The 27,972-nt window shown below is 46.1% G+C and overlaps 1 protein-coding gene and 1 long non-coding RNA gene across 9 annotated transcripts; one reads left to right on the top strand and one right to left on the bottom strand.

The window, feature by feature from the left end:
- The first annotated feature begins 14 nt into the window (after positions 1–14).
- LOC128399701 (sulfotransferase 1C2-like) lies at positions 15–13,053 on the top strand. 8 transcript variants are annotated; one of them, XM_053361378.1, is made up of 8 exons: positions 15–68; positions 6,295–6,466; positions 7,325–7,450; positions 8,225–8,322; positions 10,522–10,648; positions 10,876–10,970; positions 11,800–11,980; positions 12,811–13,053. In XM_053361378.1, exons 1-8 carry the CDS (start codon positions 30–32, stop codon positions 12,921–12,923), a joined length of 951 nt encoding a protein of 316 aa, XP_053217353.1. In that variant the 5' UTR covers positions 15–29; the 3' UTR covers positions 12,924–13,053. The 8 variants fall into 8 exon arrangements, with proteins under 8 accessions (XP_053217353.1, XP_053217356.1, XP_053217355.1 ...); XM_053361381.1 differs by lacking the exon at positions 15–68 and adding an exon at positions 236–380 and having other exon boundaries at positions 6,298–6,466; XM_053361380.1 differs by lacking the exon at positions 15–68 and adding an exon at positions 236–380.
- A 1,924-nt stretch (positions 13,054–14,977) lies between these two features.
- LOC128399707 (uncharacterized) lies at positions 14,978–25,159 on the bottom strand. Its single transcript, XR_008327258.1, has 2 exons — positions 24,498–25,159; positions 14,978–15,676 (listed from the first exon to the last, which is right to left on the bottom strand). It is a non-coding gene; the product is annotated as an uncharacterized LOC128399707 (long non-coding RNA).
- Between the last annotated feature and the right edge of the window lie 2,813 nt (positions 25,160–27,972).

The following is a 27,972-nucleotide window of genomic DNA, read 5'->3' as shown; positions in this document are numbered from 1 at the left end:
TTCTACAGAACTACAACGCCCCTCTTTAGATGAAACAAGTGCAGTTTGAATGCAGAAAGGCGTCAAAGGTAAATAGATGGCTATAAATCATTGGTGATCTAGGCAGGTTTGCCCAGGAACAAACAAGGGGGTTGGTTCTTGATATAATTCATAACCATATCACTGATCAAACTAAGCAGATGGACTTTGGAACCGGGATTAAGCTCAAACAGGTTGTGGAAAGGGAAGTCTCTTGGATGCTAGCAATGGTGATTGGGTTGGGGTTCTGCCAATCAAATGACCTACAGTATGTTTCAATGTAAAAAGGAAAAGATTAGCCACTGAGGCCACACTTGCCATTTCCAGGAGCCCCAGAGTGCTTGGCTGTTGGACAGATCCATGTAAGTAGCTACGTCTAGGAGACTCTTCACCACTTTCTCCTTTGAAATCTCTTTTAAATGGTGTTGGCAGACTGAACTGAACAAGTCTGATGTTGTAGGAGTATGCACAGCTAAATTCTGGGTGTGATAGGCTGCAAATTAAGAAAAGGGTGCCTTAAGAGGCAAATACCCGCATTTTTTGCTCTATAAGACTCACTTTTCCCCTCCTAAAAAGTAAGGGGGAATGTGTGTGCGTCTTATGGAGCGAATGCAGGATGCGCAGCTATCGCAGAAGCCAGAACAGCAAGAGGGATTGCTGCTTTCACTGCGCAGCGATCCCTCTTGCTGTTCTGGCTTCTGAGATTCAGAAATTTTTTTTTCTTGTTTTCCTCCTCCAAAAACTAGGTGTGTCTTGTCATCTGGTGCATCTTATAGAGCAAAAAATACGGTAATTTTACCCAGAGGCAGAGACCTACCATGATGTGAATTTTCTGCTTAAGCTTGGAGAGAAAGGAGGAGAGGGAGAGAGAAGAGAGAGAGAGAGAGAGAGAGAGAGAGAGAGAGAGAGAGAGCAAGCAGACCTGTGGACTCAGTGCTCTTCAGGCAAGTTTCACTGGAATTAACAGGAACCGGGCAAATCTGGGTGTGACCGCAGCCCTCAATGAGTTCACCAGGGCTTCTTCTGAAAAACTTCCGAAGCCGTTTTGTGCCTGTAAACGCAGTGTTGCCTGATGCTGGCCTGTCACTTCAGATCACTGAGTCTCTCTAGTCCTCCGTTGTGCGTAAGCAAGAGACATGTTTCCCTTCAAGGCGCCAAGTGTGGAATGGATGCTGTCGAGCTGCAGAGGTGGAAACAGTTCATTTTCCAACTTCCACGATAGCTGGGTCTACCTCTGCTGTTGGAGGCAGTAGGCAGGGAATTGCCAAGGATTAAGAGAGTGCTGTTGCGTTCATGTCCTGCATGTGGGTTTCCTCCAGGCACCCGGTTGGCCATTGTGAGAACAAGAGAGCCAGGGTGGTATAGCAGCAGAGTGTTGGACCAGGACTGAGGAGACCCGGGTTCAAATTCCTGCTTTCAGCCATGAAGCTCACTGGGTGACCTTGGGCCTACTTATCTCTCTCAGCCTAACCTACCTCACAGCAGAGGCGCCAGCTCATGGGGGGGGTCCAACGTTACGCGCAAATGATGATCCAGTTCAAAAATCATGCAGTAATTGTTTCTGAGCTGGTGGCTGTCGGAAGCAGGTGCCAGGAGCAGGTCAGCAATAAATCACACAGCATCAATGAAATTAACTCTTTGTTCAGTAAAGCACGGTCAGCTCAGGAAGCCATGCCTAATGAGCACAGCCACTCATCCCAGCAGATATTGCCTCTATGAGGCAGTTGTGAGGACTGCCTTTCTACAGTTGCCTAAATCTCTTCATCCCCCAGGTCCTTCCCAAGCGATCTGAGACTCTGTCACTGTATCTGTCTTTGCTCTTCCCTCTTCATACCATTTCTGGTTCTGGGACACCAGGGGAGAGGGGAGCTGGTCACAGGAGGAGGGGGTGACACCCCAGCTGCTTCAATGGCCTGCCTCATCTCTGTCTCTTGGCCCCCCTCCTCTCCAGCCTCCGCTTCTGCCTCTGATACTGAACTGCTCTCTGCCACAGACTCTTCCTGCTCACTAAGCCCTGTTACCTCTTCAGCTTCCGACACCTCCTCCCACTCTTCTCCCTGTCAGCTCATTGTTGTCCCACCACCACTCCCTGGGCTCTGAGCCTTCTTCCTTTGGGGTTTACCCAGCCGGGGCCTCCCACCACTCCTCTGCATCCAGCCATCCCACGACAGTGGCCTTCAGCCAGCCCATCAGTATCATCTGACTGTGGTGATGGTTTGGGTTCCTCCAGAATTTCCACACATCTTGAGCCTAATCCAAATGGCTGTCAAATCAAAACTGATGAAGTGGTACAGAGAGAGCTGCCCATCTAATGACCCTCCGTTAGACAGCAACGCCCTAACCACATCACACTTTTGGTCTCAAAGACATGAACTTGTTGGTTAAACCTTGAAGAGCAAAGTGACAGACTCTGCTGGGTAAAGTAGACAGGATTCCCCATCTTAAGTCCACTGCTATTGAATTGGCGCCAGATCCAGAGCTTCTAAACAAAAACAGCAACAGCAAGCCTTCCAGAGCAGCAGGCAATCTGGGGAAGAGTTTTGCATTCCAAAAATCATGTATTGGTGTGAAGAGAAATTTGGGGGCTTCTAATCCCCTGGAGGGGATGCGGGTGGCGCTGTGGGTTAAAGCCTCAGCGCCTAGGACTTGCCGATTGAAAGGTCGGCGGTTCGAATCCCCGCAGCGGGGTGCGCTCCCGTCGCTCGGTCCCAGCGCCTGCCAACCTAGCAGTTCGAAAGCACCCTCGGGTGCAAGTAGATAAATAGGGACCGCTTACTAGCGGGAAGGTAAATGGCGTTCTGTGTGCTGCTGTGGTGCCGGTTCGCCAGAGCAGCTTCGTCACGCTGGCCACATGACCCGGAAGTGTCTGTGGACAGCGCTGGCTCCCGGCCTCTAGAGTGAGATGAGCGCGCAACCCTAGAGTCTGTCAAGACTGGCCCGTACGGGCAGGGGTACCTTTACCTTTACCTTTAATCCCCTGGAGACCGAATTATACAGTATATGGCACTTACTTCCTAGGAGATCTCCTCCCCAAAGACACCCTGTGAACTCCAGCAAAAGACTGGCATGGTGTGGGAAAGACCTTAATCCCTTTCCTCTGAAAATACCTCTCTCCCCACAAAAAAATCCCTTCCCCAAATGGCTCCCCCTCATTCCTCAAGTTTCCTCCGATACCCCTTGGAGGATGGGAAGCATTTTTGCTTCTTTATGTAGCTATTCAAACTCCCTCCCTCCAAGGTTTGAAGAGCAAACTTACTGGCAGTGCTCCGCATAAGTCCAGCTCAGTGATCCTTCACAGTTCCAGGAATGCAAAACTGATGTCACCTGCCGTGCTCCTATTTAATTTTAAAGGCAGCTGAGGAGCGGAATCTGTTTTGTCAAGGCTGGAGGCAGGCGGCAGCTAACTGCCTGGTTAAATTGTCGAGAAAACAACCCAAAAGTACTTATGAAGTTTAACTGTGTAGCTTTTACGCTACAAAGCTTTGGAGGGGGAAGCTTTTAATCCACCTCTTCTGGGAGGGACCTTCCAAGCTTTTCAACTAGGAACCAATCAGGCCCGGTTTCCTTTCCCGTTGTGGCTGCTGCAGGGAAAGAGCTAACCGGGAAGTCTCTGAAACTCAACATCAACTCGGCAAGAACAAAAGGTACAAAATTGGCAATAAGTTGGTCTTTCAGAGTGGCAGCACCCACACTTTGAAGTGCTCCCTGGTTTCCCTGTACTCTTTTTGGTGCCTGCTGAAAATATTTCTATTTAGGTAAACCTACCCAGACATGTGCTGGCATGTGTTTTGAACTGGCTTTTAGCTTACAGTTTGAATTACAGTAATTGTTGGATGTTTAAAATAGTTGTTTTTAACTGAATTGGGTTTTGTTTTTGTTTTTTACTGATGATTTGATCATCTTATTCTTTTTGCAAACTGCTTTGGGGCTTCATTACAATCAAGCAGTATATAAACCTCAGGTAAAGGTAAAGGGACCCCTGACCATTAGGTCCAGTCGTGGCCGATTCTGGGGTTGCAGCGCTCATCTCGCTTTATTGGCCGAGGGAGCCAGCATACAACTTCTGGGTCATGTGGCCAGCATGACTAAGCCACTTCTGGCGAATCAGAGCAGTGCACAGAAATGCCGTTTACCTTCCCACCAGAGTGGTACCTATTTATCTTCTTGCACTTTGACGTGCTTTTGAACTGCTAGGTTGGCAGGAGCAGGGACCGAGCAATGGGAGCTCACCCCGTTGTGGGGATTTGAACCACCGACCTTCTGATCGGCAAGTCCTAGGCTCTGTGGTTTAGACCACAGTGCCACCCGTGTCCCTTCATAAACCTCATGTAGTACCATCTAAATCTAAGCGTTCTGTCTCAAGAGGTTCTTGCTAAACCCCAAATGGGTATCCACTCTCTGCTTGGGCAAGGAATTTTAGGGTGTTTCAAACTCACACCTGAGCCTTCTTCCCCGCCCATTCAATTTACATTTTTCTGAACCTATAACATTTTAAGTTTACGGGGGGGACTGGCCATTTATCCGCTGCAGAGCCTCTGCCTACCTAGATGCAACGGAGAGTGATTCTTCTGTGACACGTTAAATTTTAAAATGCCCCAAGACACAGGCTGCAGACACACTGTGGGATGTAACATAAGCAGGCAAGTACAACACTTCCTGTTTGCCGTGAGCAGAGACAGAGGGGGATGTTACTGCAGCCAGGAGGACTTCCTGTCACACCTGGGCTGGAGCATCCTCCCCCTGCGTGTGACCAGGTAGATGGGTGTGACCCTGTGAGACCCTGTAAAAGGGCTGCTCACGCAGCCATCTTCCCTTTCTCTCTTTTGCTGCCTTCTTCCGATATTGGTGTATTTAGCTGTCTGCTGGCTCTCAGCCAGCAGGGCATGGGCTTATATCCCTACATGGGACGAACTCACTCTGGTTTCTGTAACTTCAAGCTAAAGCCTGCCTTCAAGGAACCTACTGTGAACTGCATGTAAGTCCAACTACACCTTTTTGTTTTTGTTTTTTCTGGTTTTTTCTTTCTTTAATTGTTGTTAATAAATAGATAATACAACAAAAGATAGTAAAAATATGAATTAGTTTAATTTATGTAAGTAAGCAGAATACTACTTGTATATGGTTTTTGCTTACATGGATTATATATATGTTTACTCAAAAAGATTTACAATACGTATGTATATGTATATGTTATACGAGATGTGCTATATGAAATGTGTCATATGATATAAGAGATTGTTAATAAATCAAATAATTTAAACAAACAAACAAACAAACTTCCTGTTATACTTTTAAAAGAAGTCTGTTGTGTCTTTATTCTTTTTAGGAGGGATAAAAGGGGAATTTACCAGGATCAAACCCAATCTGGACAAGCCAGATTGGAATGCTTAAACGAATCTACCAACTAGCTTCCTGCAATATACTGGGGAATGTACCCTGCCACTGACTCACAAGTGTAAGTGGGGAAGGATAATATTTAATCAATATATCCTCTCCTACTATCCACGACATTCCCACGCACGCCACACATTTAAAGCACTTACCCACCCAAAAAAGAAAACTGGGAACTGTAGTTTACCCCTCAAAGAGCTATAATACCCAGCACCCTGGTGGATGGAAAGGTGAGGAAAGGCCAAGGTGGGGAAGAGGTTGTGGAGGGGGCAGAGCTATCTGGGAGAAGCTGTGGGTCCAGTGGGGATGCACAGGGATCGTGACTGTATCCTCCTCTCTTCCTGCCTTCCTTTTTCTCTGGCAGGGCTCTTGCGCCTTTTGGCAGGCAGAAATTAAAAAGGTGAAGAAGCCCTTCTGAGGAAACCCACCTCCAGCTGTGTTGTGCATGCCCATTGTTGTTAAAGGCTCAAGAGTCCTGATATATATAACAAAGAGAGAGATGGCAACCGTAACCCAAACCTCAAAGACTTTGTTGTTGTTTAGTCGTTTAGTCGTGTCCGACTCTTCATGACCCCCTGGACCAGAGCACGCCAGGCACTTCTGTCTTCCACTGCCTCCCACAGTTTGGTCAAACTCATGCTGGTAGCTTCGAGAACACTGTCCAATCATCTCGTCCTCTGTCATCCCCTTCTCTTTGTGCCCTCAATCTTTCCCAACATCAGGGTCTTTTCCAGGGAGTCTTCTCTTCTCATGAGGTGGCCAAAGTATTGGAGCCTCAGCTTCAGGATCTGTCCTTCCAGTGAGCACTCGGGGCTGTTTTCCTTAAGAATGGCAGAGACGCATAATAATGCAAGGCGCTGTATTTTCCTTGTCTTGTTTCCCCAGCAGAGAGCAATGCCTACAGGACAAGGGAAAGATGCCCAACCAGAGGGGCGCCCTGAGCTGGGCGAAGTGGACGGGATTCCCCTGGCAAAAGCTACTTGTCAGGAATGGAGCCGGATCCAGAGCTTCCAGGCGAAGCCAGACGACCTGCTCATTTGTACATATCCCAAAGCAGGTAATTATCCAGGGACAAAGCTGCACCCAGTCTGAGAGTTGCAGAAGCACAAAACTCAAGATTAGTCCAGCGAGAGTCCTATATTGCCTTCAGAAAGACGGTTCTGCTAGGTCAGGCATAGGCAAATTTGGCCCTCCAATCTTTTGGGACTACAATTCCCATCATCCCTGACCACTGGTCCTGTTAGCTAGGGATGATGGGAGTTGTAGTCCCAAAACATCTGGCGGGCCGAGTTTGCCTATGCCTGTGCCAGGTAGATGATTATTACATTCAGCTCTGTGGGTGGTGATCATTCCATGCATTAATGTTTGTTCTTTTTATTTTCAGAGCACATACAGGGCTCAGAATCTCTAGGTTCATCTTTTGTGTGTTTATTATTATTATTATTATTTTAAAAAACGAAGTTCCTAGTCCTAGTGAGTTTGAACGCTGTGCTTAAAATCATGTGTGCTGAGAGGGCTTTAAAGGTCTCTATCTCCCTTTCTTACAGCTAGCAGAAGCAGTATAAAGTGTGCAAAGTTGGCACATAGTGGTAAATATGCAAAATCTATTCAGGGTGCAGAATAATTGGCTTGCTGCGCTACTGATTACTGTAAACTTTCCGGGCACAGATCCACAACACAACTTTGCACCTGCTAGTTCATAGTGATAGATGGAAAGTAATATGCATTAGTGGCTGGAGTCACACGGGTGCTGAGCTGTATACATCATGCACAGGAGCCCTGTAAGCCAAAGGGGAAAGGGGATTTAAGTTTAAAATAGCAGACAGGGCAAGAGAGCTGAGGTCCTGGGCAAAAGACTGGGCCTGAATATATGAGTGCTGATTTTCCTGCTCTCTCTCTTTGTGCATTATGCCAGGTACCACCTGGATACAAGAGATAGTGGATATGATCCAACAAGAAGGCGACCTGGAGAAATGCCAGCGGGCCCCTGTGCATCATCGCCACCCATTCATTGAGTGGGCACGGCCACCCCAGCCCTCAGGTGACAAATACAGCACCATCCATATTCCTGCGGTGCCCAACCCATTCTCTGGGCTGGGAGAGACTTCCGGGGTGCCTGCTTTTTTACTCTGTTTCCTTGGAATGAAGGTCACTGGAGACTGTGGCATCTTTAGGAAATATGGCTTTGCTTGCACAGATGTGCAACCTGAGCATAGGCTCACAGCAGGAACACTCCAGCAGATCTTGGCCTCCCCTTTAGGTTTCCAGGGAGCTTCTATCCCTGTCTTTCTCTAGCTTCCAGCCCAAACTCACCCCAGATTAGCCCCCCGGCCTTCCCCCCTGCTTTCTAGGATGAAATGGTATCCAGCCAGGTGAGATGGGGAAAGGCCCACTCTTCTTCTCCAGAAGCATCTCCAGTTGTTTCTATGGCAACACACCTGGTCTTCGCCAACTTCTAGGCATGTGCAGATAGGATGCTTAACAGACTTGGCCAGGGCCCTTATTTTGAAAAAGAGACCATTCTGACCAGTTCAGCAGGTTCCCTCTTGTAAAAGGCTGCCATGTTGTAGATACAAAACCACAGGCTTGGTTGGAACCCATAGGCTTCCTCCAAACCAACCCTTCAATCCTATAACATTATAAAATGGGTTTCTCAGCATAACTACCTTCCCCAGGTCTCCCTGAAAGGCCAATCATGTAACTCGATTTGGATTTTGAAATGGATTCCTTTTTCACTGTGTTTTGCCCTCCGAAATGGGACAGGATGATCTCCCATCCCTGTTCTGCCACTAAAGCCTCACTCTTCTTTGAGCAGGGGTTGATCAAGCAAACGCGATGCCTTCTCCACGGACTCTGAAAACCCATCTCCCCGTGCAGTTGCTCCCTCCGTCCTTTTGGGAGCAGAACTGCAAGGTAAGGGATGGGAAAGGGGGCCTCACACTTTGGGAAGAGACACCCTTTTGCTTCATTCTGAGAGGTAGATCCTAGGGCTAAACTAGGTGCCATGCTAATTTCGGGAAGGCAATCAGCATGTATGCTTTTAAAAATATAAAAATATCAATAACAGCTGTGAGATACCCTAAGCAGGACTCCTTCTCCCCTCCATTGCAATGTTGCAACAAAAATGTCTTTCTGATGCAAATAGCTTTGCAGAGGCAATGTTCATTGGGATTCAGACCATGGTGGAGAGCTAATCTCTCCCTTTCCACTCCCTATGGTTCCAGCACCCTCAGCACCTGCTCTTTACATTTTAAAAAAATGTGCATAGTAATTGCATTCACACAATTAATTTCAACATCTGTGGCCCTCCAGATGTTGTTGAACTACAACTCCCATTATCCCTGATGGTTGGCTACATTGGCTGGGGCTGATAGGAGTTGGAATCTGACATCCTCTTGGAGGGCACAGGTTTCTCATTCCCAAATTTGGACCTTAGGCAGCTCTCTACCACTTGGTTTGTAAACCAGATTCAACCCAACTGCCGGAGCAGCTACTTCCCATTTCCAGATGTTTGTCTGGATGCGATGAAAGTCTTTTTGTTGTGGGATGGTTGCATATGTCCTGTGTGGTTCAGCTGCCACCACGTGGCAAACAGGTCTGGACTCCATGGGGTGCATATCAGCCTCTTGTGACCTTTGCAAGAGAATGGTCCAAGGATATATGATGCTGTTGCATTGCTAGGCAGGGTCAGCTCCAGACTGTCTGTATTCTGCACGAGGGATTCAGGCACATACCAGAACATTAGATCTCTGCAGTTGTCAGGGTGCTGTCAACGGATCCTGGCTGGTTGCCCAGGAAAGTATAAATACAAGGAAGAGTTTCTTATTGCCCTTTTTCATTTCAGTCTTTACAGAGAGAGGCTATAGAACCCAGCCTCTGGAATAATGGCATCGTCCCAAGTGAATCTCCACCCCGCCCACCCCCGTCTCTCCCACTTCCTCATTCGTCATTCTTATCGTCTCCTCTATGAATGCTGCTACATGTCCTCTGTCTTCGAACTCTTTGCTCTCCTACTTTTAAGGCTCGCCAGGTTCTGGGAGATGGAGGGTCTGGAATGCTTTCTAATGACTACATGTCAGCCAGGTGTTGCTCTGGCTCTCCCATGATTTCCCAGCTTTCCCCCTCATCTGCCTCTGAGCTGTGACCTCCCTCAACCCCCTGTTGTAAATCTATACTGTCTTCCTCTTCCTCCTCCCTGGAAGGTTCAGGATGGGGAGGCGGTCTCCACCATTCCTCCTCTGCCCAGTCCCTGACAGCAGTTAAAATAGATTGAAGTGCTTTTTGCAGTTTGGAAAGTGATGGGGATATACACTGCAAAGTTTGGGGTGAATGAATGATCAGCAGTGGGGAAATGTATAACCACCATGCAAACGAAACAGGATGGATTGCATTGTTGTATAACCTCCCTGCAAACAAATCAGAACAAATGCTCTGGGAAGATCGTAATGTGGGTGCTTCCAGATGACCTGTTAATATATTGACCATTCATCCTGATTAGTTTTGCGGCGAGCTTAGCAGACATAGATTTAGTGAGCATTCATTCTGACTTGTTGTGGGGAGGTTAGATGACGTTGCATCAAAGCAAGAGCTAGTCCACACTTTCCAGTACAGTTCCCCTTCACTTTCCTTATTGCAAAAAATCCAATAGTTGAGGGGATGCAGGTTTGTGATGCAAGACTGATTGTGGCTGAAGCAGCCCATAGCATTTTGAGGACTTTTATTTGCTGCTGTGTCCAGCTGAGAAGTCTGGGGTTGTGTTTAGGAAAGGTTACAATGCTTCCCTGAGTTGTTGGGCAAGTTGTAGGGAGCTGGTTTAAGTCTATGGAAAGTGTGTTGCCTCCAAGACAACTATAATCATGCAACCTGAATATTTCTTTACACGACTGTCATTATTTTTGAGTGGCATTAGGTTTGGAAGCACCCCTTGTCTAATGTCTGTATAAACTTTGTGCAAGCAAAAGGAAGAAGTGAAAGATGCTGAAAAGAGGATACTTGGGTGAGCTAGAGAAGTCCTACGTCTGTCATCTTGGAGCTTCCTGGAGCAAAAGCTTGTTAATGACTGAATCTCCTAGTTAAATGCATTAATGTCTCCCATTTGTCTTCCCCATTCAGTTCCTTTACGTGGCAAGGAACGCCAAGGACTGCATGGTGTCCTATTTCCATTTCCAAAGGATGAGCAAGGTGGTACCTGCCCCTGGAACATGGCAGGAATATTTTGAGACTTTCATGGCAGGCAAAGGTGAGTTAAAAACTATGCACCCTTCCCTCCTAATTTTTTTGATTATAGCAATAATGACAACACTTTGCACGTGTGAGAAAGTTACAATAAGGAAAAGGTCAGATGCAGTTAGTGAGTGTTTATAAATGGCATTTGGTGGTGATGTTAGCAGCAATAGCATAGTGTTTTTTGCTTCTGCTGGGGGATTTGTCACTGTGCTCCTCATTGCCCCACTCCGTGTCTTCCAGTGGGCTGGGGCCCGTGGTACGATCACGTGAAAGGCTGGTGGAAGGCAAAAGACACGCACCGTGTGCTCTACCTCTTCTATGAAGACATAAAAAAGGTGAGCAGATCAGGAAGGTGGTGGGCCCTTCTGGACAGCATCCCTTGTGGAGTTCAGACTCTGCTCTGCACCCAGGCAATAGTGCAGGGATTATGTGGAGTGAATCTGCATAGGGGAGAAAGTGTCAAAAAGCCTGTCCCATCTGCCACACCCAGAATGAATTGCTGGTGAGAATCAGATGGCGGCTCTGTCATCGCCTCTCCCTCATCTCTTGCCAAAAGGAAGCAGGAAGAGGCTGCTAGTAAGCTGGGGGTGGGACAGCTCCACAAACATATTTGCCTGCCTATCCTTGGTCCTCTTTCTCCACCTTCATCTGCCATTTCATAAGCTTTCAGCAGATCCTGTGTTGTGTCTCCAACCCTGGTTTCCAATCTTGCCTACTTGCCTCCTCCTCCCTTGTTCTATGTTAGCGATACCAGGCCTGATCCTGCAGACACTGCTCACATGTCCCAGGTACCCTTTGACACTACAGCAGCCTTCACCGTGGCCTGTAACCAGGAGGGACGGGAGGTTGAGGGACGGGACGGTTGAGGGGGGACTGTATTTGAGGGAGGACAAGAATACAGTGACCACAACAATAAGCCCTGCAAACAAGGAATAAAACCTGTTAACGTGGTTTCCTTCTGGCTTTTACACTATTATGAGGGAGGTCTCCATGTTGGCCAGTTTGAAAAAATGGGCAGATTGTGGAAGATTTACAAGCAGATCTGTCTGCTTGGGATGCCAAGGCACTTCTCCTAAACATTCCTGTTCTCAGCACCACCCTGCCCCTTCCCGGCGACCTTTTTCTCAGGCCAAACCCTGCTGCACTTTCTCCATCTCCACACAGAACCCAAAGCGTGAGATCCAGAAGGTGATGCAATTCATAGGGAAGCAACTGGATGAGGCGACCGTGGACAAGATTGTCCGCCACACTTCCTTCGAAGTCATGAAAGACAACCCCATGGCCAACCGGGCTGGCGTGCCCATCTCGGTCATGGACCTGTCCATTTCCCCATTCATGAGGAAAGGTATGGCTTCCCCTCAACATCTTTATTTTGGACGGTGCCAACTAAGCTCAACAGGCAGAATGCTGAAATCCCACAAGTCACATCACCTGAAGGAAACGGGCATTGTCTTAGAGGGCCCTCCAGAATGGTGTTTTAATGTTCATTGGCGGTGGGTTTATTAATTGTTCTGTGACGCTACCCCATGTTTGCTGTCTGGAAGGGTATAGTGAGGCAAAACTGGAACAAAAATGAACCAGAACGTTTGTGGTATAAAAAGTTGCAGGATTTCAGTTGTGGAAAATGAAGCAGTGTGACCACTCCAAAATGTTTGTGGGCGCACACAGCATTGGAAGTGGTATCTCATGTGACCACAAATCATCATGAAAATACAGTGGTACCTTGGTTAAGTACTTAATTCATTCCAGAGGTCCATTCTTAACCTGAAACTGTTCTTAACCTGAAGCACCACTTTAGCTAATGGGGCCTCCTGCTGCCGCCGCGCCGCCAGAGCACAATTTCTGTTTTCATCCTGAAGCAAAGTTCTTAACCTGGAGCACTATTTCTGGGTTAGCGGAGTCTGTAACCTGAAGCGTATGTAACCTGAAGCGTATGTAACCCGAGGTATCACTGTACAAGAAGGATATCTAAGTCTCCAACATATATAGACTTTTTCTTCGAACATCCCCCCACGCCCTTGCAAAATCTCTCATTGAGGGATTACTGCTACATCCTAACGACATTGAGCGCTGTGAATATACCCACCCTGGTAGTTTATGGGGCATAATAGCAGACAGTGTCGTTGAAAACTTCTCCCCATTACGCTGAGTGGATTGTGTGTGTTTCTTTTATAGGGACAGTTGGGGACTGGAAGAATCACTTCACGGTGGCTCAGAATGAGCGGTTCAATGAAGACTACCAAAGAAAGATGGCTGATACTACCCTGACATTCACCATGGAGCTCTGAGAGCCAAAAGTCCAATGTCAGAATCCCTTAAGAGGATTCCCTGAAAAGTGAAGGCTCACCTCAGCCAATGTCCTCAGGGGGTTTGCCTTTTCCAGCAGCACTAATAAAGAAAAAGTGTTTTATAATTTCATAGGCTGTATGTTTGGATGCTTGATTCCATGTGGGTGGGGACACTGCTTTCTGCTTGGTGGCATTTCCTGATGCACACTGTGGCATTTGCTTTCTGGTGCAGAACTTGGTGCATCTGTGAGGCCCCTAAAAACTCCAGCTTTCACTGAGAGAGGTGGGAGAAGTCTAGGGCACTTCTAGCCTGTGACTATTTTCAGGTGAGATTCAGCTTTAATTGCACAGCCTGAATTTGCTGGCATGTGGCTGAATCTTACCTGAAAATTGGATCACTTGATATGGAATGACCCCTCTTGTAAAACAAACCCAGTTCCTCAAAAGATCCAATTTCTTGCAGTGATGGGGAAATGCCCCAGAAAGTGAGAGATAAACACTTGCTAGCCTCACAATCCATCTAACCTCCTCACAAACAAATATGGGTGAGAGCTCATTCAATACCTAGTGTTGGCTAACCTGTCTGCAAACAAACCAGGATGAATGGCCGATTAGCTTAGCTTCAATATCTGCTTGTCTCTTCACAACTGAAGAGACAAGTTCTTACGAATGTGAGCACAACATTTCTGATTGTCCTGTTGCTATTTTGGTGGATTTAGTCGGTAAAGCTGTGCAATTAAAGTTGCTTTGCAACTCTTGCACAACAAATGCACTCTCCCCACCAAAAATCTCAGACTTTTTCTGATAAGTAAAGCAAAATGTTTGTGATCAAGAGAGGGAAATGCAATGGAAAGAGTGAGACAGCATTTGCTTGATGCAACGTCCTGTAACTTCCCCACAGTCAAGTCAGAGTTGTTATAAGAATTCTAATGTCCTAAATATAAAATAAACGTTCATAAATGTACAAGGCAAACACATACTTAAGTATATAAACCATGTGTCTGAAATAGTACAGGAGAGCAATCCTGAAGCTATTTTGACTCTCCCAAATTGACCTTAATTATTTCTATGCAAGGAGGAAGGAAATGGGGAAAAGCTTTCCAATTGTCTTTTGCTTACCTGTCTTAAGGGCATATTTGTGCAGGAATAGGGTGAGCCTGTGACCTGGTTTCAGGAAAGTATTTACCATCACAAAAGAGGTAAAGCAATCAGTGACCATTAACAGATATCCTGGCAAACAGGATTTCTGCTGTAGACCACCGCCTTCTGTGATGTAAGTATGATGTTTCGGGGGGGGGTGGTCTTGAGCTACAGGATGGGCAATTTTAAAAGTCTACCTATATAAGGGCTTGCGCACCATTGTTTGGGGTTCCTCCTGCATGTGGTGATGTTGCAACAGTTTAATAAAGATCAGGCTTACTAGCTGCTTTGCTTCTCAATATTCTCTGGTTGGCCTCTTGTTATTTTCTCCTACCAATAGGGAACCCACTTAAGGACTCTATATTGGCTCTTGGATGCCCCATAAGGGAAAAAGAGCAGGTTTTTTTCTATAACAGAGTGAATGCTCAATAAAAAGCCAAGATCCTCTAACCTCCCCACACATTTTGTGCGAACAAAACGCTCAATCAACAGGATATCTGAAAATGGCCTGGCTTAAGAGTGTGAACGCGGCTTCAGATGGCAGGAGTGTTTTGGCAGACCCTGATTCCACCCAGTTACCTGCTGCATCTCCTGCCCACCAACAACTCCCGAGACCTTCCCTGCTGTTTTATGATTATACAAAGGGATGAGGCAGGGGCCACGCAGAGCCCTGAGGCCTAACACTGGCGCCAAATCCTGCTCAGCCTCTTCTGGATTCTGAGATGTCACCAGGCCTGCTTTCAAGCCGATTTTGTGCAGTGTAAACATGTTTAGAGCAAAGGAACCCAATCAAACTTGAGATTAGCCTGGTATGCCCAGTATCTGGTTGCGCACCACTCTGTTGGGACCCCACTATACACAATCACTTTCACAGGTCTACCCAAATCCCGGAAGACTAAACTAGAACAAGCCAATACAGAAACCAGAAAATTCTTTACTATGCACTTGCCACACCAGGCAATATTATCACGATAGTTTCTTGTCCAAGCACCTGCGTTGGGGTTTCATTTCAGTGCTAGGTACTTCAGGAGTCGCTTTCCTTAGCCTCCAACTCTCCATACCCCGACGGCTGTTCCCCAGGGGCTTCGTCCAATGTGTTGCTTCTCCTGACGGCTGCGTCTTGGCAGTCATCCAGGCAAAGATTTCTCTCCCTGTCCTCCTTCTCCTTTGCCCACCTCTGTAGCACTCCTTGTGGCCAGTTGAGTTGAGTATAGTACGTTTCGACTGGGGGTGCAGAAGACCTCAGACACTGACAATGGACATCTGCTCTTAACTCGGCCAGTGCTCTCAGGGGATGGCGGAGCCTCATCAGGCCCTGTGGTTCTTGGCTACTTTTGTCTGGCTCCTTCCCAAGTCTCCTGGCTGCGTCTTTTGGGTGGAGCTGAGCCAGCTCCCTGGGATCTGCGCCTCTGGATGGGAGCTGATCAGAACGTAATGATTGTTCAGACCGGAAAGAGGCGGAATCCATGATGCAACAGGAGAGGAGGCAGCCTTGGTTATCAAGGTGTGGAATTGGTTACCGGCTATTCTTTTGTACAAGGATTGCGGCCACCACAGCAGCTGAGGGCAACCTCCACACCTTGGCACTGGCTCACACAGCTGGTGGAAAGTTTCTGGGCAGGGGGGGGAATTAGGAAAATTAGAACCAGGTTACCTAAACGATCGCCTTCTACTATATCAGGGATGGGGAATCTCAGGCCCTCCTGCTCCCAGGCAGCCCTCCCTCCTGGACCCCTCACTGACCCTCCACCACCCCTCCCTTAGTGACTTTTGCCAGGCTGGAATTGTATCCTTTCTTGCTTGCATGAATGAAGGGCTGTGCTTGTGTATGGACCACTGGTTTTCATTTTGCTGGAATGCAGCTTACAGTCAGTGCCGGATTTACATATAAGCTAAACAAGCTATAGCTTAGGGCCCCACTCTCTTGGGGGGACCCAAAAAAGTTAAAGGGGGGGGGACTGGAAGCACATTTCCAAAGTAGAAGATGAAAAACAAATAAAATAAAATCTACATACAGCAAATGGCTTTAGAGACCTATTAGGTCCATAAATTACCATATAGTACGTTTCTGAGCACAATTCAAAGTGTTGGTGCTGACCTTTAAAGCCCTAAACAGCCTCAGTCCAGTATACCTGAAGGAGCGTCTCCACACCCATCCTTCTGCCTGGACACTGAGGTCCAGTCCCGAGGGCCTTCTGGCGGTTCCCTCGCTGCGAGAAGCCAAGTTAGAGAGAACCAAGCAGAGGGCCTTCTCGGTAGTGGCACCCGCCCTGTGGGACACCCTCCCACCAGATGTCAAAGAGAAAAACAACTGCCAGACTTTTAGAAGACATCTGAAGGCAGCCTTGTTTAGGGAAGCTTTTAATGTTTAATAGACTATTGTATTTTAATATTCTGTTGGAAGCCGCCCAGAGAGGCTGGGGAAACCCAGCCAGATGGGCGGGGTATAAATAAATTATTATTATGATTATAGCATACATTAAACACAAAATACAGCGACAATTTGTTGCTGACAAAGAACAGCTGGACATATAAAAGGGCCCCTTCAGTAGCTTAGGGCCTCATCAAACCTAAATCTGGCCCTCCTCACAGTATACATGTGAAAATGGTATCCACTGAAGTACTTCCATTTTGCTTCTCTGACTCCACTCACTTCCTGCATCTGGCTCCTCCCATCATTGCTAAGTGCCCTAAGGTCACCTGCATGGGTGAGATTCCCCACCCTTCCTCTATATGTATTCGGCAGATCACTGAGATTGTCAGAGGAGGCCTTGCTGATGGTGCCTGAGCTGTGCAAGGCCACCTGGTGGTAACATTCCCTCTGGAACGCTCTCCCACCTAGGACTGGGGAAGCACAGACTGTTAGGGGCGTCTGACTTTTACTAAAAACTGTATTGTTTGCTCAGGCTTTCCCAGATGAATAGCACTGATCCTACTGCCCAATACCATTTGTTGATATCTGTAACATTGGTGGCGGTTGCGTTTTTAATTGTTTAAATGTATTTTTGTAAGCTATTTTTGCAAAAAAAGAGTATTTTTCTGTGTATAAGTGGCCCCCATATATAAGACGCCCCCTATTTTTAGGCACTCTAATTTAAGAAAATGGGGGGGAGATTGCCCCGTGTATAAGATGACCCATAGTTTTTTGCATAATTTTAAAGTAAAAAAACCTAGTCTTATACACGGAAAAGTATGGTATATTTGTCAAAACTACATACAAAAAATGTGTTTATTAAAATAAATTCACACTAAAATGTGAGGTGTGTTTTTTTTCAACACACAAATTTCAGCAGAAATGTGGAAAACTGAATTTCTGGTTATAAAATTGAGAAAAGGGGAGAACCGCAACTGACATGGCTCACCTACTCCTGAAGGGAGAGGGGAACGGTTAATCATTAATATTATCTACACATAGTAAATTCCGGCACTCTGCTAGGATGGCTACACAAGCTCAAACTCAAAAATGCAGTTATTTGCAAAGCCTAAATCAGACAGGTCAGGAGGCCGTTTCCTGTCTAACCAGCTATCTGAAACTGCTGATGCTAGCTACAGGTCAGAAGGTCGTTTCCTGCCTAGCCAAAAACTGCTGTCAACTAAAAACCACTAGCAAGATGTTTCCTGCTTTGCTTCTGCTTTAAGTAATGCAAGATAAGAAGAGATACGAAGGGAATGCTTAGCTAGCAAAAGAAAGACACATGTACAAGAAGGTGGGAGGGGGTGCTTACTGAGCAGAGAAAATGCTTAACCAGCAGAGGAAGTGCTTAGCTAGCAGCCTTAGCCAGCAAATATTGATATGCCCTAAAAGGGAATGAGTTGAAAACTTGCCAAGCTGATTGGGGAAGTTTTGGGGGGAGGTATGGGAGGAGGGTGAATGCTTTCAGGTATAAAAATGCTTGCTGAACATGGTAACAACACAGTCAGATTTCAGAAACTATATTCTGCTGACTGTCTCTGTGCACAGATTTGCAATAAAACTCTTTTCTCCAAAGAAGAAACTTTCCTGGAATTTTTTATTCTCTTCTCGGTCCTGGGGACGCGGGTAAGCAATTCTCTGGCAAAGTAAAGGGCCTAAGCCTACAGCTTGGTGCGTTGGCCGGGAAATCTGCCCCACCCCAGGGGGGCCGGGAAGAGCCAGGCTCGACCAGGTGAACAGCTCGGACCGGAGTTTGCAGGCTTCAGCGCGCACCCTACTGATTCGTGGGGGAAGCCGGCCACACCGCTCCTGAGTAGGGACCTCGGTCGAGGGAGGAAAGAGGACTGGCCAGGAGGGAATCCGCAGCGGAAAACGGTAAGCCCAAGGGAAAGGGCGTGGGCCCCAAGGAAAAGGGGGGCGAGGTCTGATCAAGCCTCACCTGGTTGTGCAGAGGGCCGCCAGGAAGGGAACTGGCCGATTGCAGTAGTTTGCCGCCAGTAAGGTTGGGTAAAAGGGAAACAGAGGGGAAATTGTATTGGTGTGTTTTGTGTGTTGCATGTTGAAATTATAATGGTGTGATTTGTATGTTATATGTTGCATGTCGGATACCCCAGTGACTGAATTGTTGTCAAGTGTGGGTCGGGGCCTAGCGTTCCCCTTGGCCGAGCGATTGCAGGGTTGTGCATTTTCTGCCAGGGCGACCTCGGCAGGTCACAATCTGTAGTGCGTGGAGTGTGAAAGAATTTACAGCCCATTAGGTGCGGGGTATCTGAAAAAAAAAAAAAAAAATGGGGTCTGGGGCAAGCCAATGTAGTCCTCTGGAATGTTTTTTAAAGAACTGGAAAGCGGCCACAAAGCATGATGATTGGGGGTTCAAATTGAGAAGACAGAGGATGAGGACATTGTGTGAAGTTGATTGGCCCCAACAAACTAACTGGCCCTCGGAGGGGAGCTTTGATTTGCAACTAATCAGCCCACTATATCAAAATATCTTGAACGTCCACCCAGACCAGATCCCTTATATTTCTACTTGGAAAACCAATGTAGAAAAGAATCCACCGTGGTTGAAAGCCTGCCAAGGCGACGCCCCACGAAATACAATCTGTACAGTTCGACCGGCAGGGAAGGCAGAAAAGCCCCCGGTGATACCAGACCCAGAAGATGAGGAGGGGGGAATCATCAAACCGCCACCACCCTATGCTCCACCAACTGCCCCTCTAGCGAATCCCCCAGGCCCAGGGCCCCAGGACCAGGGAGGAGCCGGCCCTCAGTCTGAACCCTCCAAGGTTGATGAATTAGAGAGCGAAGAGGAAGAGGATGATGAGGAGTTTATGAAGGGACTAATTGAGTTAGCAAAGAAAGGAAAAATGTGGACACAGTATCAGACAATTGAGATTGCAACAGTATGTACAACCCTATGCGAAAGAAGTGGATGTTAGTTCCCATTTGTTGGCAGCAGCAGGATGTTCCCAACACAAGGGAAGAAATGGCAGAAGAAATGGATAGAAGCAGCAACCAGGGCGTCCCTCTATAAGTCCCATAAGGCACAGAAAAAGGGTGGGACTGCAATGATGCCTCTACGCAGAGTGTATGACCCACCAGCCCCCCAGGACAGGGTGGGGAAGCACCACCATGCACTTATACAGTCCAACATGTGCCTTTTTCAAGTGCTGATGTGTGCAATTGGAGAAATTAGAACCCTACCTTTGAGGAGAACCCAGATGATATTGCCAACGCCCCATTATAAAGGCTGCCTTTGTAGCTCAGGCAGCGTCCAATATTCGCCAAAAGAAAAAATCCAGAAGCATGAGGGGTGCATCGACCATGGGCTGCAATGGATGTTAGAAATAGCTCAAACCACTTACAATCAGAGAGATGAGGAGGCCCAGAGAAAAAAGGAGAAGTATCAAACAAGGAAGTTGACGGCATTACAGGCTACCACACCCACCCCTCAGGAAAGAGGAAGTGCCCGGGGAGGAGGGCGAAGCCGCCTGGGGAGGAATCAGTGCGCCATCTGCCGACAGGAAGGGCACTGGAAGAGAGAATGCCCTATTCTATTATTAGGAAGAGATTTGTTGGTAAAGTTGCAAGCCCAAATTATTTTTAAGCCATCGGGAGAAGCCACATTGTCCACTATGTCATTTGGGGAACTGGTTGTGGAGGCACCCCTGAGGGAGTACTGGCGCCTCATGATAATAAAAGAAGAGGAGGGACCCATCCCCGCCAGTAATGGCAAAGAATATCCCACCAATAATCGTGAAGCCCAAGCCATTTGTCAATCCTGTTGCAGTAAATAAGTATCCCATCCCACGAAGGGCGACTGAAGGAGTGTAGGTGCATCTAGAGCGACTGCTCCAACATAGGATCTTGAGGCAATGCCAATCACAGTGGAACACCCTTTTGTTACCAGTGAAGAAAGGAAGCAGGCTATTATCCTGATACCAGAGGCAAAGAACTGCAGAGAACTCCGTGGCTTTCTGGGGTCTGCAGGATTTTGTAGGATATGGATATTTAATTACAGCATCATTGCCAAGCCTCTACATGAGTCAACCAGAGGAATTGAGAGAGACCCCTTTGTTTGAAGCACAGAACAACAGCAAGCCTTCGTGGATTTGAAGAGGGCACTGCAGCAAGCCCCAGCGCTTGGCATCCCAAATCCTGAGAAACCCTTTATTCTATTCGTGGATGAGGACCAAGGGACGGCGAAAGGGGTTTTGTGCCAAAAATTGGGAAGCTGGCAACAGCCAGTGACATGAAGGGTACCTGAGCGCCTGACGCCTACAGAGCAAGGTTTACCGCCGTGTATGAGAACAGTTGTGGCAGTAGCCACCCTACTGAAGAATATTTTAGCAGGCCTGACCTCAAAGATGAAGCAAACCCCCACTGGCCTTCATGGTTTGTGGATGGAAGCAGCTTTGTTAAGGCTGGACAGCGAAAAGCAGGCTATGCAGTGGTAGCCTTGGAAGACCAAGTGATCGAAGCGCAGCCACTCCCGCCTGGAACGTCGGCCCAGCTGGCATAAATAACAGCGTTCACCAGAGCCTTGTGCTTGGCAAAGGGACAGAAGATAAACATTTATACTCTAAGTATGCCTTTCTGACTTTACATGCCCATGGAGCCTTATGGAAGGAAAGAGGTTTGCTTACCTCCAGAGGAAACCAGGTGGCCCACCCACAAGCCTTATTGAACTTTCTGGATGCTGTATGGGAGCCCAAGGCAGTGGCAGTTATCCATTGTTATGGACACAAAACTGGACTAGGAGGAGTGGCCAGAGGAAACCGACTAGCAGACAGGGTGGCCAAGGAAGCAGCCCGAGAACCAGCTCCCGCGTCAGTTATTGGAGCACTGGTCCCTGGAAGGATCTTGAACACCGCTGATAAGCCAATATACACCAAAAGGAGAGGGACACTGCAGATGCCCAGGGGCTGACCATGTCCACAGAAGGATGGTACCTTACTCATGATGACAGAATATGGATTCCAGAGTCCCTTTCTCAGCAGATTACTCAGAGATACCATGAGTCCACCTACATGGGACCAGATGCCACAACCAGACAGCTGAAGCAGTGCTTCTACATAGCCCACCTTTATCAACTGGCAGCCCAGATTTCCAGGAAGTGCCCGCTATGTCAAAAGAATAATCCCAGAACCGGACCCTTGGCTCCCCCGGGGATTCAGCATAGTGGAACTGCACCCATGGAAGACCTTGTTGTGGATTTCACTGAATTGCCCCGCTGTGGACTATACCGCTACCTGCTTGTGGCGATCTGCACGTATATAGAATGGGTTGAAGCCTGGCCCACCAGAACTGAAAAGGCATTTGAAGTAACCAGGTGCCTGCTTAGGGAGATCATTCCCCGCTATGGACTACCTAGGTCAATAGGATCTGACAATGGACCAGCCTTTGTCCACTCAGTTTTGCAATAACCCCCCATGCTAGTCAAAATGTGCAGTTTGATAATTATGTGCAGTAACTCTCCCGAGATTTTGTCTCTTTCTTAACAGGTGGACCCAGGCCCACTGCTGTTACCTCACCCCTTGGGTCCACCACACTTAAGTGAAGAAGGCTATTTTAGATTGGACAGTTACACCAAATCCTGATGATCCTCTGAAGCTAACCATCTCCAGAAGAGCGCCAGACGGCTGGACAAGTGGATGGGAGGGACGCCCGCGGGCAGCGTCCCCAACGTAGAGACTTTTTTCCCCAGCAAATTTTAAGGCACCGCCAGGACTTTTGATATTGGGGCCAGAACTCTTTGATATGGTCACTCCGTGTGTCAGGCCTCTGCAAGGGTGGATATATATATTCCTGTGGGTATATGTTAATATATGTAGAGGGAGAAGCCCCTTTCGGATACAGTGTGTTGGGAAGAAATCATGAGAGTATTAAGCATCCACAAGGACAGGTGGGAAAATTGGTTAAGGTAATAGGCTCCTCCTCAGAGAGGTGGGACACAACCTCCCAAAAAGCAAGGCAGCTGATAGAGCACGAGTATCAGTGGGCCCTTCAGCAATAAAATAGATATGTCCCAGATAATAATGTCAGCATTTCAGCCACCATTGATCACATGGAAACAATGATAGCCAGGAACCCGCTGAAAACTACAGGAGGTGATCTATGGGGTTGGTTGTATTCCTGGCTCCCTGATGGCAGTTGGCTCAGGAATGTTATAGTATTATTAGCAGGACCGCTATTAATCCTTTTGCTTCTTTGCCTCTGTATCCCCTGCTTATTGCAATGCTTGCAGCAAATGATGCAAAGACTCCTGTCACGGAAGCTAGGACCCACAGTCATCGCTGTGATGAGGGAGTATAGGCCCATACCCCAGAACGAACCTAAGTATTAGGTTGTTCAGAAGAAGAGGAGGGAGTGAAGGGAGAGGGGAACGGTTAATCATTAATATTATCTACACATAGTAAATTCCGGCACTCTGCTAGGATGGCTACACAAGCTCAAACTCAAAAATGCAGTTATTTGCAAAGCCTAAATCAGACAGGTCAGGAGGCCGTTTCCTGTCTAACCAGCTATCTGAAACTGCTGATGCTAGCTACAGGTCAGAAGGTCGTTTCCTGCCTAGCCAAAAACTGCTGTCAACTAAAAACCACTAGCAAGATGTTTCCTGCTTTGCTTCTGCTTTAAGTAATGCAAGATAAGAAGAGATACGAAGGGAATGCTTAGCTAGCAAAAGAAAGACACGTGTACAAGAAGGTGGGAGGGGGTGCTTACTGAGCAGAGAAAATGCTTAACCAGCAGAGGAAGTGCTTAGCTAGCAGCCTTAGCCAGCAAATATTGATATGCCCTAAAAGGGAATGAGTTGAAAACTTGCCAAGCTGATTGGGGAAGTTTTGGGGGGAGGTATGGGAGGAGGGTGAATGCTTTCAGGTATAAAAATGCTTGCTGAACATGGTAACAACACAGTCAGATTTCAGAAACTATATTCTGCTGACTGTCTCTGTGCACAGATTTGCAATAAAACTCTTTTCTCCAAAGAAGAAACTTTCCTGGAATTTTTTATTCTCTTCTCGGTCCTGGGGACGCGGGTAAGCAATTCTCTGGCAAAGTAAAGGGCCTAAGCCTACACTCCGGTTAAGGAAAAGGGATGGTCTGCCAATTCTCGCGTAACAGGCCGGGAACACAGAGGGTGTTGGTGCCGAGTGTTTTTGTAAAAGGTTAACATAATAAATAAAAAATGCAATAAAGAAATATTACACTGAGAGTAATTACAAAAGGGAAATAAATTACCACAGAAGTGGTATTTACTATTTTACTGGGAGTGGTATTTTACTATCAGAGGCATTTACTATTTTACCGGGAGTAACTGTTTCTTGGTGAGGAGTTAGTATAACCTAAGTTGAAGTAATGATATTTTCCTTCCTTCCCACAACATAAGTTCAAAATGGATCAAATTCAATTTATTTATACCCTGCCCATCTGGCTGGGTTTCCCCAGCCACTCTGGGCAGCTTCCAACAAAGATTAAAAATACATTAAAACATCAGTCATTAAAAACTTCCCCAAAGAGGGCTGCCTTCAGATGTCTTCTAAATGTCAGATACTTGTTTATTTCCTTGACATCTGTTGGGAGGGTGTTCCACAGGGCGGGCGCCACTACCGAGAAGGCCCTCTGCCTGGTTCCCTGTAGCTTTGCTTCTCGCAGTGAGGAAACTGCCAAAAGGCCCTCGGTGCTGGACCTCAGTGTCCGGGCAGAACGATGGGTGTGAAGATGCTCCTTCAGGTATACTGGACCAAGGCCATTTAGGGCTTTAAAGGTCAGCACCAACACTTAAAGAGATGCCATGGCTGAAAGGAGGTTGAGAGTGTAAGAGAGATGGGAAGCAAATGTACCCAGGGGAGCCTAATTCATGCCTTATCAGGAAACAGGACAGACAAAACAATGGTTTTACGCATTCACTGTTTTCTGCCTTCCTGAACTGGGAACAAATCACCATAATTGTACATCAGTCTTGCTTCCTTCGGCACACTGGTCCCAAACGAAACTGGTTCCTACGTGAACATACATACCTATGTTAAATGATTTGCAAGAGCAAGATCCCTAGCATCCCAGATTGCCTTCACATCCAGTTTCCTCCACATCCAGGAAACACCTGTGGTGGTTTTGAAAGCTTTTATTACCAGACTGAAGGGTGGGGACAGCTGCTAGGACTTGGTGCTCCTTTGTTGCCATGACAACTGAAAGTCCCTTTGCTGGTTGCCAAGACAATGGAGTTCCCATGGGGATGAAGGTTCCTTCCCTCAAGCCAAACCAGATCAAATCACCAGAAGGTTGGAAGCACCTGGAAATATCGCAGGTAACTTTTGCCTGATGGCTAAGAATTTTCTAGCCACAATAGCATTTTCACATTTTGCTCTGTTGCTAACTCCTTTTTAAGCTAATTCACCTTTCTGTGTCGCTCTCTTGGCTGTTTGAAAGACGCTTTCCAAAAAAATGCTCTTGGTGTTCCTTAATCTTTTCAGATAGATTCTTACTTTAAATTCTCAATTTTTTTTAACACTTGATATTTTAATGTTACTGTGAGGCAAATTTGGTAATGAATGCTAAATGAATTACCCTGCCTGGCAAACCTTGGCTGCTGTGAAGTTCTTCTCCTTTGCACAGGTCCATCAATCTCATTAAGTTAAAACCTTGCTCAGTATCTAGATCTACCATTAAATCAACCTGCACAAATGATACGCCTTTCAATATTTTCAGGTTAAGCATTATGTTGAGGGAGTAATTGCAACAAAATCAACATCCCTTTTATAACAAATCTTACTGGAACTTGGTTTAAGAAGAACTCTCTCAAGAACGTGTTATTACTAACTTTAAATGAGGAAAAAGAACATACAAATGTGGTGTGTTGGAAGAGATAGGGAAATTGAAATACAGTGGTACCTTGGTTTACTACTACTACTACTAATAATAGTTTATATTCCGCCCGTCTGGCTGGGTTTCCCCAGCCACTCTGAGCGGCTTCCAACAAAATATTAAAATACAAAGAACAGCTTAGTTTATGAACAACTTAGAATAAGAACGCTGGAAAACGGAAGTAGGTGTTTTGGTTTGTGAAATATGCTTTGGAAGCTGAACATGTTCCACTTCCTGTTGAGTGTGTTCCTTTTATAAATTAAGCCCCCCCCCCCCCCCGCTGTTAATCAGAGGCTTCCTGTTGAGTTTGCCGGCTGTTGAGTCTCAAGCACCCACACAACACAGTAGTGATATTGTGAGCTTTGGTTTTTGCTAATTTTTTGCGTTTTTGTTTGTGTGGCTTTTTCATTTTTTTGACTGTGACTTGTTATTCGTTTTATGGAACTGACTTGTGACTGTGGCTTGTGACTTCATTTTTGAGACTTGTTTTTGTGACTGTTAGGAACCCAGTTCAGCTACTGGTTGCTTGTATGACTGCAGAAATGGATGAAAGCCCCCCATCCAAACAATGACTATCAGTGCACATAAGAAAAAAAAAATTTAATTTTTATCAGCTGCAATACTGTTTTATTTATTTTATAGTACAATACATTGATTATTGCCTTCATTTTGTGGATCAATGGCCTCGTTAGATAGTAAAATCCATGTTAAATTGCTGTTTTAGGGGTTGTTTTTCATTGCTTGGAAAGGATTAATCCATTTCCCATTACTTTCTATGGGAAAACACACCTTGGTTTAAGAACACTTTGGTTTAAGAATAGACTTCCGGAACAGATTAAGTTCATAAACTGAGGTACCACTGTATGCTGCGTCTCTTCTACCTAATATCAAAAGAAGGTCAGCATAAAGCATTATCAAGGTGGCATTTTTTCTTTCTTTTTAGTTATTTATTTATTCTTATCAAATTTCTACGTTTCATTAGTTTTACAATTCATTTAACATTTCAAAAATTGGCTTCCTTCCCCCTCTTTCTGTGGTTCCTTACATTTATTTTTCCCTATCTTCTGCATATCCAAATTCATTTAATTTACTCATTTAATTATCTACTGTAAATACATATACTCTTTTAAAACTGCAGGTTATTACAATAATCCTGCTAATGTTTTAATCTGTTTACAATTTATCTGTAAATATTCAATAAACCATTTCCATTCTTTTATAAAGAGTTTGTTATCTTAATTTCTTCTGTTAAGTTTCACCATTTCTGCATATTCCATAAGTTTTGTATCCATTTTATCAAGGTGGCATTTCAACACCACGAATCATTTAAAGAGATGGTGGTTACAGGTACCTGAAGGAAGGGTTAAAGAAATAATGGAACTTATTAACAGATGTGACGAGGTTGATGCCTTTTGAGAAAATATCGGGTATCTATCTGTTGTAAGGGCTGTAACAGAATACTCACTACAGCAGGGCTGAGGGCTGAGGTTAATGGGCACTGGACTTGGATATCTGGAGGGCACCCCTGCCTCCAAATCCCTAAATGATATATTTCTTGCTGTGTCAGGAAGATTTTGGGCATCACATGCTCTCCCAAACCCACATTCCCAGCATGTTTGCACTCCTGTCTCAGCGATGTCTATATTAGCTTGGTCATGTCCAGTGCTTTTTTTAATCGGGGTACGCAGGGGTACGCGTACCCCTAAACATTTTGTGAATCTAACAGGAGAAGAAACTAAAAAATAATAATAATCGTCAGTTCTGTTGCTACTTCCAAAGGCAGCCTCGTTTCCTGTCAGTGTTTCCTGAGTCTCAGATGGAAGCGAGCGTTTAATGTTGGATAAAGGGGAGGATGGTTAGTTAAGATATTTAAAGACAATATGAATTTAAGACATGCAAAAGAAGTGATAAGAATGGTGGATCATCAGAAGTGCTGATGGAAGTCCAAATATAGATTGTATAAGATGTGAAGTTTTGTGGAATGTATTATAATTTATATGTTAAAATTAATAAAAAATTATTCAAAAAAAAAGGAAGCGAGCGTTTAATGTGTGAAGTAGAAGTTGGAATCTAGCATGATAATTAGTCAGTTTCATTGTTACCACCTCTGATGGACACCAACAGCATGCAAAAGAATCGGGAAAATGTTAGTGCACACAACCTCATATGGAAGTTATTGTGAGCTGTCCAGTGGCGTAGCGTGGGGGGTGCAGGGGGGGCCGGCCACACCGGGCGCAACATCTGGGGGGGGGCGCTCGCACTCGTAGCTCTCTGACCCTACCTGGCTCACTCAGGGTTAGGGGGCGCAAATTACTTGCCTTGCCCCGGGTGCTGACAACCCATGCTACGCCACTGGAGCTGTCAGCTGTGTTATATGAGATAATGCATGTTCTTTGCACTTTTGTCCATTTGCTGTATTTATTTTCCCCGATTTGAACTATAAAATGGTTATTTTCTTGCATCAAAATGAGAGCACCCCTAAACATTTTTTTAGTAAAAAATGCACTGGTCATGTCCACAGAATATTATTTGGGAGAGTCAAAATAGCTTCAAGGATTGCTCTCCTGTACTTTTTCTGACATGTAGTTTATATACTTATGTATGTGTTTGCCTTGCACAAAAACAACTACA

Source organism: Podarcis raffonei, chromosome 13 (genome assembly GCF_027172205.1).
Source record: "Podarcis raffonei isolate rPodRaf1 chromosome 13, rPodRaf1.pri, whole genome shotgun sequence".
In the NCBI taxonomy this organism is placed as follows: domain Eukaryota; kingdom Metazoa; phylum Chordata; class Lepidosauria; order Squamata; family Lacertidae; genus Podarcis; species Podarcis raffonei.
This window is presented reverse-complemented; position numbering and strand designations above follow the sequence as displayed.

Bases quoted from the DNA above. Each gene is read 5' to 3' on its own strand.
- LOC128399701 (XM_053361378.1), top strand. From the start codon at position 30: ATGAAACAAGTGCAGTTTGAATGCAGAAAGGCGTCAAAG. The intron at 69-6,294 runs GTAAATAGATGG...TTGTTTCCCCAG, and splicing joins AATGCAGAAAGGCGTCAAAG to CAGAGAGCAATGCCTACAGG. The intron at 10,971-11,799 runs GTGAGCAGATCA...ATCTCCACACAG, and splicing joins TCTATGAAGACATAAAAAAG to AACCCAAAGCGTGAGATCCA.